The sequence below is a fragment of the Pelobates fuscus genome, chromosome 3 (assembly GCF_036172605.1).
Source record: "Pelobates fuscus isolate aPelFus1 chromosome 3, aPelFus1.pri, whole genome shotgun sequence".
Lineage (NCBI taxonomy): Eukaryota > Metazoa > Chordata > Amphibia > Anura > Pelobatidae > Pelobates > Pelobates fuscus.
In genome coordinates, this window is record NC_086319.1 from 170,965,733 (window position 1) to 170,977,883 (window position 12,151).

Consider the following 12,151-nt stretch of genomic DNA (forward strand, 5'->3'; position numbering starts at 1 on the left):
AAACAGTAGCCAGATACGTATACCGGACCTTAGAATGGCCGGACTAACGTAAGTAGTACCGTATAGAATGGTCAAAGACAAGCCGAGGTCGAGGGTAACAGAAGACAGGTAAGCGAGAGACAAGCCGAATCAAGGGTAACAGAGATAAGCAGAGTAAGGTAAACAAGCCGGGTCAAAACCAAAAGGGATAATAGAATACACAAGCACTGATTGACTAGAACAAGCTAGAACCACGACAGGGCAATGAGCTAATGAAGGAAGCTCTGTTAAATACCCTGTTCAGAGCAGTAACCACACCTCCGAGACGTCCTGATTGGTCCTGCAGCAATAGACTGACAGGTCGATCCGGGGGAGTGTCCTGATGATGACTTCCTGCCTAGATGGTGTAAAAGGCAGTCACTCCCTCGCGGCCGGCCTTGCATGACCGGATAGACCGCGGCGAAGGGAGTCATCAGACCGTCTGGATGGTGGAACAGCTAAGTCTCTACCTCTTTTGGAGGTAGAGACCACAGGTACCCTGACAACTCCTCACCTGTGACTGTTACGGTCATAAAAGACCTCCTAGCAGACCTCCGACTAACAATACAGGCCAACATGGCCCAACTGCGCAACTAACGGGCCGTCTGGGCACACTGGAGGCAGACTCCCAGTGCACCAAACAACACACTCAAGTCCTGCAACAAACGGTCCAGGAGATCAAATTACAGCAATCCAGATACGAGCAACGCATAGCAACCCTAGAGGATCGGAGTCGCTGCCGGAACATAAAAATCCGAGGCATTGGAGAGGAGATACCGGAGTCTGAACTCCCACACACATTGCGGAGACGAATGCAGTCACTTTCACCTCCCAAGCAAGCCAGACAGGTACCCATCGAAAATGTATTTCGCCTACCACGAGCAGCCAAGGCCCCACCAAAGGCCCCACGAGACCTCCTGGCTTGCTTCCAAAATGACAGAGACAAGGCGGCGGTGATGCAGGCCACGCGGAACCAATCTCCGTACCTGTTTGAAAATATGCAGCTATCTTTTTACACGGACTTGTCGGGGCCCACCCTGGCGTGGAGACGCACACTTCAGCCCTTTACAGCCCTCCTACGCCAACATAAAATCACCTACCATAGGAGAGGTTCGCGCGCACTGTTAATCCACCACGGGAATGCGACCTCTACCATCCTGGACTTACAAGAGACAAATGAACTGCTACCGACCCTGGGACTTCCCCCGCTCACTCATCTTCCACCGGAGAACAGAACCACGCATGCACACAGCACCGCTTGGAATCCCGCAACAGCTGTCCCATTCGTCCCTAGAAGAGCCGAAACGGTGATCACCGCGGCAACCAACACCTGACTCAGCCCTGAAGCTACCCGGTATCCAGACCAGTTTACTTTCAGCAGCATTACACACTGCCCCCCCTGGACTCACGAACCAGTTACGATGTATATATGTTAAAAGGTTATTGCCGAAATGTTATGCTAGAACTCACACTAGTGCCGGCAACCAAGGGCACGTTATAGCCATTTATGTAAAGCCATTTGAAATCTCCCTCCCCTCCCCCGGGTAACAGGGGATCTTTAAACAACACCAATGAGGGCACAGACTTACCTGTTATAGACTGACACCACACAAACAGAACGCACAACGAAGTCCACACCACACCAAGCTTCACAAAGCAAAAACCGCCTACCACACAACACGGCACCACTCACACCAGCATAGAAAACTCTTTGGCTAACTTATCCACAGTGAAACATTATAGGTCAAGACAAGACTGTGGCACTTATGCCCAAGCCGACAGTTATCGCTCACCCCCCACCACAACCACCCCAGCTCCACTCACACTGTACTACAGCTACTTACCCAAAACACGTCATCCCCATATTGTTTTAATGTTATGTTTAATGTTGGTTATATGCTGAACTACAATCAAACTCTGTTCACCTAGCATATAAACTAAGCCTTGCGGCCTACCATATCTTACCTAAGCAATTTGTATGTACGTCTACCCTAAGTTTTTTATGTGCATAGTTCTCCGCCTAGCAATTAGGTTTCATGCGTTATATTTAACCCTGTACCCACGAGTACTGCTAGAGCAATATAAGACCGGGTATGCCAATGCCATGCACTCTCACAAATACTTTTCTGTTCTCACGTCTGACCACGCTAAATATCTGCTTAGAATGCCTTATCAGGTGTAATAGTTATCAAGCGTATGTGTTATCAGATCTTACTGCTACAAAAACAAAATGTGCTGATTTATTACCTGCCCTGTACTGTTAAACAATGTATGCTGATTCTCTTGCTACCGCTGTTGGGGCAGTGCAAGCGTATATGTAACCTTCAAGCACAACAAAAATAAAGAATTAAAAAAAAAAATATGGGAGACTTGTACAGTTGGTAAAGGGAAAAAGGAAGACGACCTGGATCCTTTTAAAATTTACTTGAGAACGGGGATATCACAAGAGAGGTCTCCCTTGTAGACACATGAAATGAGGAAGCTTCAATACTAAAGCATACAAACATGGATAAAAGGCTGTTTGGAGATAAAAGCCAAGTATCTCCTCATTTTATTTTATTTAAATAAACCAATGCACTTGTTTTATTTAGCAGTTATAGCTCACATTTAACAGCTTATAATTAGAGTATTGAAGTTGAAGTTTGGGATTCTAAAGACAGCTGAATAAATAAGTACCGGTAAATAGTGAGTGCCTCAATTCAGTTCCTAGTTGGGGGGAAAGAGGGGAGCGGCAGAGCCTAGCAGCACACCATAGCAGACACCATTTCTAGCAGCTCAAAGCAAATTAATTTTAATCTTGTTTCTAACTAAATATTTAATATGCATTCCATCTGCATTTGCTGCCTCAGAAAGATGCTATATTATAGTATATGTTAGTAAAATGCAACCACTCCCTACAGCCCCATGGGTTAAGGGTAATTATCGACTAGAAGCTTTCCTCTAGTGCTTTTAGGGCTTTCAGGCTACTGTAATGTAAAATAGGCCATCCCTGTTGCGTAATAGCAAATTATCTTATGCTCGGACCCCACTAGCTTAAATATGGCAGTTTTTGTTTTATAGTAAATTAGGCATATTAACTCAGCACTGTCCCATTGTACTTATTTTTAAATTGGGGTATTCTAATCCCGATTCTGACAGATATAGACCACTACTAGTTCTTTTTAATCTTCCTGTATGTGACTGGCATAATTTGGTAGACTATCCTGTGGTTCATAAACAGCTCTATAACTGCCTCTTTTTGTTAGACATGTGATGATAGACCTCTCGTTTTATATGCCTCAATTTATAAAAAATAACTCTTAATGTTGCTCAGCACAACTCTTTACCTATTACACTATAATCTGTTTGCTGCATTTCACATATTACTAGGCACACAGTAATTAAAGCACTTAAGCACTACCTAAGAGATAATTCAATTGCTTCCTGAAATGTGCAGATCTACCATATGTGCAGTATCATTATTTATTTAATTTGTTTTATTTTAAAAGTGCAGTGGAACAGTTTATTTATTTATTTTCTCTTGCCTTTGAGGCAACTTAATCGTCCTTTATATCATATTTAAACATAAAATGAAGTATCTACAATCTGTGTGAACTGTTATATATGAGGATCGATGCTCCACCTTATTTATGATTGTAATGCAAAATACATTTATGCCTTAATAAAAAATGATAAAAAAATGTAATTACAAAATTATTAGAGAATACTTGTAAATTACTGAAAAAAATAAAAATTCAAACAGTAAAGGTAATATGGAAGACAAATTACTTTCCCAGAAGCCAAGAAATAAAATTGCTTAAAACCGACTAAGATAAAGACGATAAAAACAAAAGGTATCTAACTCCTAAATCAATTGGACAATGCTTTAACTTATATTACAGTAATATATATACCCAAAGGGAATTAAAAATAAATGTGTGCCAATGACATCCTCTTAACCTTAAATGACTCTATGATCTTGCTGGAACATCTTCATATTCACAAGAGATGTATCCAAAGTAATGAAGATAAACATTTTAGATTGTTTAAGGTCCATAAACTTATCATTGAAAAATTGAAAAACTTGGAAATCTCGCATTATGGCAAAATTAATCTAATCGATTCATATGTGCTACCTAAATGGTCTTATTTATTTTGCATGCTACCATTGAAATTACTTAGTTATTGGAAAGGAAAAATGCCAAGGATTAATAAAAAACAGGACAAAAAAAAAATTGATCTGGGATTCCCAATTGTTGAACGAGTATATCATGCTAATACCATATTTCCCATCTCTAGATTCTACCTCGAAATAGTAAAAAAAGAAGGTTGGTACAGCCTAGAAAGCGAAGCCTGTGGATTCATTGACTTGGGTATCCTTCTCTGGTTTGAGGAAAAAGATGGTCAACTTAGTAAGGCCAAAACGTCAGGTGTTTGTTTGGACCATATATTAGATCTTTGAGGAAATGTCAAGCAGAAATGTAGAATTGCAAAAAATACACATTGAGGCATGTAGAGAAATATATACATGAGTTAGATTTGGAAAGGTGGAATAAAAAAGGTATTTCTCTAATAGAAACAACAAAAAGGACAGATGTGGTCAGATTCAAGAAATCAAATGAAACTAACCGCATCTCTGGAAATAACTATAGCGGCAGTGTCTAGGATTATAATGCTGGCTGTCGGTAACAGGTGTAGCTGTGAACCGCTAGCCCCTGACGAAGGTGCTCCTTTTTAGCACCGAAACGTACGTTGGGCAATTTGTTTTTTCCTCATATCACGGATATGAGCACTGGGCACTGGTGGTTTTAGCACCATGTTAATCACTTAATGTATATTTGATTTACTCTTTCTTTTCTATGCCTGTCTAGCTAGATTAACAGGGAGAGAGGCTTTATAAACTAAACCAGCAGTCCGAATTTGACTGTTATTATGACTGTCTACCGTCCTCAATCTCCCTTTACCTCTGTACTAGCTCCAATTGGAGCCTCTGTCTACTCTGTATCTATCATTAGTATTTTTTTGTAAGAGGTATTTATGGTTGTGATTTGGGGACCTATAATCCTTTTTGTACAGGATTTACAGGGAGAGAGGTTGTTTAAATTTAAAACTAGCAGTCCGAATTTGACTGCTATTAACACTGCATACCCTCCTCAATCTCCCTTCACCCCTGTACTAGCCTCATTTGGAGCCTCTGTTTACCCTGTATCTACTACTATCTCTATAGGAGGTATTTATGGTTGGGACTTGGGGATTTTTCTCATCTCCTTATAGTGCACTATATTAAAGCTGATAATTAGGGGTGAGTTGCTGTTGCCATTTGGCTCATTATATCCCTACCTATACATATCCTTCTATTGACAGGCGTGGAATCCTAGTACCACTGTATATACTTTATTTATTATTTTTTGCATTTAGCAGTAACTTTTTGTATATACTTCATTTTGGTATTTAGTAGCATTTTTTCTGCTCATGGGTCTATAGTGACACCCTTAGCGGTTCACAGCTACACCTGTTACCTATCATTAGTATTTTTTTGTAAGAGGTATTTATGGTTGTGATTTGGGGACCTATAATCCTTTTTGTACAGGATTTACAGGGAGAGAGGTTGTTTAAATTTAAAACTAGCAGTCCGAATTTGACTGCTATTAACACTGCATACCCTCCTCAATCTCCCTTCACCCCTGTACTAGCCTCATTTGGAGCCTCTGTTTACCCTGTATCTACTACTATCTCTATAGGAGGTATTTATGGTTGGGACTTGGGGATTTTTCTCATCTCCTTATAGTGCACTATATTAAAGCTGATAATTAGGGGTGAGTTGCTGTTGCCATTTGGCTCATTATATCCCTACCTATACATATCCTTCTATTGACAGGCGTGGAATCCTAGTACCACTGTATATACTTTATTTATTTTTTGCATTTAGCAGTAACTTTTTGTATATACTTCATTTTGGTATTTAATAGCATTTTTTCTGCTCATGGGTCTATAGTGACACCCTTAGCGGTTCACAGCTACACCTGTTACCGACAGCCAGCATTATAATCCTAGACACTGCCGCTATAGTTATTTCCAGAGATGCGGTTAGTTTCATTTGATTTCTTGAATCTGACCACATCTGTCCTTTTTGTTGTTTGATTTTGTATATATGGGGTTATGCCCCTTCTTGAGACATCTGGAGTCTCTAATTGGTACACCAGTCTCTGAGTAGACACTCGGCATTACTTCCTCGGGTTATCCGGGGTTGTCGGCACAGGTGTACACCCAGAGACACTGAACTTTTTGTTCTCTGTTTTCCTATTTCTCTAATAGCGCAAATAATTGATACAGTAAATATAAAAAAAATTACCCAGTTGGAATAGGAGATTCAATTCCCCAAAAAAGTATACATGTGTCTAAGAGTACAAAACGTTCTTACACAGAATACCATTACAGATCCTTCAGAGGTTGTTGGAAAAATATACCTGATACTTAATTGTGTAATAATAGATAAGGTGGTACCTAACGGAATGAAGAGGTTGTTAAAGGACCACTATAGTCACCCAGACCACTTCAGCTTAATGAAGTGGTCTGGGTGCCAGGTCCAGCTAGGATTAACCCTTTCTTCTATAAACATAGCAGTTTCAGAGAAACTGCTATGTTTATAATAGGGTTAATCCAGCCTCTAGTGGCTGTCTCATTGACAGCCGCTAGAGGCGCTTCCGCGCTTCTCACTGTGATTTTCACAGTGAGAAGACGCCAGCGTCCATAGGAAAGCATTGAGAATGCTTTCCTATGGGCTGGCTGAATGCGCGCGCGGCTCGTGCCACACATGCGCATTCAGCCGATGACGACGAGAAGGAGGAGGAGAGGAGGAGGAGAGTTCCCCGCCCGGCGCTGGAAAAATAGGTCAATTTAACCCCTTCAACCCCCTAGAGCCCGGTGGGAGGGGGGCCATGAGGGTGAGGGCACCCTCAGTGCACTATAGTGGTCCTTTAATGTTGGCTAGTTCAGACAGAATGCCTGCAGAATAGAAATTGGAGAAGGACTTGAAGTTATACATCAATAGAGATAGTTGGTGTTCAGCTCTCTCGAGAGTGCGCCAGACTGTACATTCTTAGAACATGGTTGAAACTAAATTTAAAATAATGAATATATGGTATTTAGTTCCCACCAGATTGGCAAAGATGTCAACTTGGTATTCTCCAACCTATTGGAGGTGCGATAAGCAATCAGGTACTTTTCTCCATATCTGGTGGGAATGCGATAGGATAAAAAATTGAGCAACAAAGCTTTTTATGTTTGGAGAAGTTAATAAACAAACAGATACCCAAGTTCCCGAAGATCTGCTTCATTGAAATTCATATCAATTTCAACATAAATATCTATCCATCTTTTCTTGCCTGATGGTCATTAAAATACTTATTACTCAAAATTGAAAATATTCTACCAATCTTTCAAGGGGCCTGTTTATGAATTAAATGACTTTTCAGTTGAAAATGAAGAAATTGTTACATAGAGCTCAAGGTTCATATTCTAAGAATTAAAGAATTAAATTAATATGTGCATGATACTTTTTACTGACTTTGTGTGCATTATTTCTGTTAGCTAAACTCAATAAGACATTTAAACATAATATCTTTTCAGTAAGGCTGTAAATCTGTGGAAAGATTTCTCACCCCGATTTCCACGTGGTCAGTCCCTGTATCATCTTGTTTGTGTAGCAATTCAAAATAATATCTTTGCGATGCTGATAACCTGCAGAGATAACATTGAGAGGAAACAATTTACACACTTGCGCTCTTTTCTTGCAGGATAATTGTTTTTTTGTTCTCAAATTATTGTGTTCCCATGTTTTACAGCACTATGCAATATGCTCATGTTTTAGGATGATTATAACATAATATCAGCCGATAAAACAGTGAATAATTATACACTACCTCTTGCATCCCAACATATGTTTTACACCACTCCTTATCATTTCCAGCAAGCCTGTTGCCAGGACTGGATTTTTTATTTTTTTATTTTATATCAAGTTTTTTGTTTTTTTTACTACTCTTTACATGCACTTGCTTACATATAGAAACTTAAGAAGGATGTAAGGGGAAAAAAGTGGTGGACTGCCTGACAATGAAATTAGTTAAAGGAGCACTATAGTGCCAGGGAAACAAACTTGTTTTCCTGGCACTATAGAGTCATTAGGTCCCCCCCACCCTCAGGGCCGACCCTCCTGCCGGGCTGAAGGGGTTAAAACACCTTCAGCCACTTACTTGTCTCCAGCGCCGGGCTCCCTCTGTGCTGGGGAACTCTCCACCCCCTGCTGACGTCAGATCAGAATCCGCGGCAAGAGCCACGCGTGCATTCAAACCGCCCATATGAAAGCATTACCCAATGCTTTCCTATGGACCTTAGCGCCTTCTCACTGTGATTTTCACATTGAGAATCGCAGAAGCGCCTCTAGTGGCTGTCTCCCTGATAAAAAAATTCAGCTGCAGGGTTAAAACTAGAGGGACCTGGCACCCAGACCACTTCATTGAGCTGAAGTGGTCTGGGTGCCTATAGTGGTCCTTTAAGGTAAAGCTAACTTTACGAATGCTCTTGCTGCTTCAGTCTCTCTAACACTGTGACATGTTCCCTTTCTTCAACACTCACTACATCCACCTTTTCTCTCTCCAAGACTGAAGAACAGGAGCTTCTTTTAGGGCATGTTTGTCCCTTTGGGCGGTTCTGGTTACGTGATTCGCGTCAGTGGCCCACTCTTTTCCCCGCCCACCGAAATCCTGCTTCACTGCTGTTAGAGGGTATGGATTTGAAAGATGAAAGCGAGAGATTAGCATAGGGTATGTGTTTTTTTATATCCTGTGAGTTTCCCTCCAGCACCACCTCCACCAGATACATGACGCTTGGGAGATGTAACTGCTTTAGTGTTTTCTGTCGATAACATCCTGTAATTAGATCTATCATAATTGTCAGCGCCAGGCCCAATAGGCTCTTAATCTTTCCCTGCTTGTTGGTAGTCTATGCATTACCATGGATATCACAGGTGGAGATGTACACACATGCACAAGAAAAAAGAAAACAAGCAATCACGGAAATTTATTTGATTCGGAGTGATAAATACTGATCTGGAACAATACAAGGGAAGACCAACAACAAAGCTTAAAGCGTTGTGCACAAAGCGTGCTGAATTTTACACACTGAATGAAAACTACATTTTTAGAGCAGGATGCTCTCAAATGGACATGTTTCTACTCCATGAGCTACAGCTGGGTACTATAGCTGGGTACTATAGCTGGGTACTATAGGTACCCAGACCACTTCAGCTTAATGAGGTTGTCTGGGTGCCAGGTCCATCTAGGGTTAACCCTGCCTGCTGTAAACATAGCAGTTTCAGAGAAACTGCTATGTTTACACTAAAATTAATACAGCTGCTAGAGGCAGTCTCACTGACTGTGAAAATCCCAGTGAGAAGACGCTGATGTACATAGGAAAGCATTGAGTAATGCTTTCCTATGGGCGGTTTGAATGCGCATTCGGATCTGACGTCGGCAGGAGAGTTCCCCAGCGCCGAGGGAGCCCGTCGCTGGAGAAAGGTAAGTGGCTGAAGAGGTTTTAACCCCTACACAGGGACGTTTTAGCCGCGAGGCAAACAAGGCATTTGCCTTGGACGGCATTTTCCAGGGGGGCGACAAAAAAAGCCACCCCCAAATGTCCAAGGCAAATGTCTTGTTAGCCTTGCAGCTAACAGACATGCCGGCGGGCTGCTGGGCGGTCGGGGGGCGCTGGCGGGCGGCTGGCAAGGGAGCACTTCCTCTGAGCTGTCTGCTCAGCTCCCTCGCGCGCCGCAGAGTGAGGCTGGGAGCCGGAATATGACTTCATATTCCGGCTCCCAGCCTCACTGTGGCGCGCGAGGGAGCTGAGCAGAGTGCTCAGAGGAAGTACTCCCTCGCCAGCCGCCCGCCAGCGCCCCCCGACCGCCCAGCAGCCACTGGACCACTAGGGAGAAAGATGACCCCCCCAGCATTCCCAAAGGTAAGGAGGCTGGGGGGGTTAAAGTAAAAAAGTGTTAATGTGAGTGAGTGTGTGTGTGTCTGTTAGTGTGTGTGTATGTCTGTTAGTGTGTGTGTGTGTCTGTTAGTGTGTGTTTCTGTTAGTGTGTGAGTGTGTGTGTGTCTGTTAGTGTGTGTGTCTGTTAGTGTGTGTGTGTCAGTGTGTGTGTGTCTCTGTTAGTGTGTGTGTGTGGCAGTGTGTGTGTGTCTGTTAGTGTGTGTGTCTGTTAATGTGTGTGTCTGTTAGTGTGTGTGTCTGTTAGTGTGTGTGTGTGTCTGTTAGTGTGTGTTTTCTGTTAGTGTGTGTGTGTGTGTGTGTCTGTTAGTGTGTGTGTCTGTTAGTGTGTGTGTGTCTGTTAGTGAGAGTCTGTTAGTGAGTGTGTGTTTCTGTTAGTGTATAGGTATCTGTCAGTGAATGTGTGTGTGTGTATTTAGAAGGCGGGGCGGGGGAAGGGTTGGGTGGGGGTGGCGCGGGGGGGGAAGGAGGTGGAGGAGGGCGCCTGAGTTTTGTCCTGCCTAGGGCAACACAAAACCAGGATACACCACTGCCCCTACAGCACAACAGGAGTGGGACCCTGAGGGGGAGGTGGGGACCTAAAGACCCTATAGTGCCAGGAAAACAAGTTTGTTATTCATTAGAAACTCAAATTATATATATGGAATTAGCTTGGTGACCCTTCCTCATTATGAAAACAACATTAAACCCAATAAAATGGTGTGTGGGGTCTCAATAATTACAAACCATAGTTATAGGAGACCCAAGGGAGCAGAGGAATAATAAACTCTCACTATAGACCACATTCAGGAGCTTGACCTATATCTTTGTTTGACCCTTTTCCTATACTTTTCTGCTCCAGTTCATTGTATCCTGGACCTAGAAATGCAGTACAATGGAGCATGTAGCTGGACTGCACATATGGGTTGAAATATGGAGAACGCTGTTTTGCAGTACAGATCATTTATTTGTGTTTCCTTTTTATTGTATATGCCAAGGTGAATGCTTTGAGGTCCACACACACAGTTTGCAACCAATGAGAATATGGTTAGAACTGAGCAACTAGCATTTCTATTATCACTACTCATATTTATGCAGTTAGCAGATGTGATAGATTTCTCCATTTTATTGCAATGTGTTCTGTAATATCCAGTCTACTTATAGCTTTACCTATAGCATTGCACGCATACCATGTTTGCTACTGAGCTACAAACAAAATATATATGGCAGAAACAAAAAGAGGAACAACTTCAATACATAACTTCTATAGTCTAAAGCAGCTTGCATTAAATGTTTTGTTCATGGGCAGATTATGGATATAACATAGAAATTAAATACAATGAAGCAGAGCAATTAGGTACATTGCAACAGGGCAGTGAGAAACAGAAATGCAGCTATAGGGTACATTATAATAAAGCTTAGACACAGAAAGACAGAGCAACAAGATAAAATGTAACACATCTGAAACAGTATAAAGAGCAATAAGAGCAATAAGATAAAACAACATGAAGATAAGCCTAATGCATCTGAGATAAGATACCGTCAGCAGAGCTGATATACTATCTATAGTAATAATGTAAAGTATAATCAAAGAAATATAACCCCTGAATATAGAAACATAGAATGTGACGGCAGATAAGAACCATTTGGCCCATCTAGTCTGCCCAATTTTCTAAATAACATTGAAAAGGTGGCCAAGCGATTAATATCACAGAGTCCAGGAACAGAGAAGGGGGTAACCCAATATTATGAATATAACAAAAAGAGAGAAGGTGGAAGGGGAAAGGGGAAAGATCTGTTCCTGAGAGGGAGTATACACCAAATGTAATAAGAAAAATAATAGAAAATACTTTATTGGTAAATAAACATCAAAATAGCTATCCCGGCTATAGTTGTCTGACAAGGTACAAGACAATGGTAGCAGTCAGGAAGCCGAGAACATACAAAATTATATACAAGATAGAAATTATATACAGGATAGATACAAGTAGTACAGGAAGAGAATAAAACAGTGAGAGTAGATATGTGCTGGACTAGGTGACAGACCCTCTCTATGGGAATAAATGAGAGAGGGGGAGGGAGGGGGGGTGGAAAGAGACTGGGGTAAAGAAACCTCCACAGTACTTCA

The 12,151-nt window shown here is 41.8% G+C and overlaps 1 protein-coding gene across 1 annotated transcript in view; it reads right to left on the bottom strand.

The window, feature by feature from the left end:
- B4GALNT3 (beta-1,4-N-acetyl-galactosaminyltransferase 3) overlaps positions 1-12,151 on the bottom strand; it is a 140,340-nt gene that overhangs the window by 53,346 nt on the left and 74,843 nt on the right. The window contains exon 8 of the mRNA XM_063447700.1: positions 7,659-7,737. Coding sequence (XP_063303770.1) covers positions 7,659-7,737 — 79 coding nt within the window. The remainder of the gene's footprint in view (positions 1-7,658; positions 7,738-12,151) is intronic.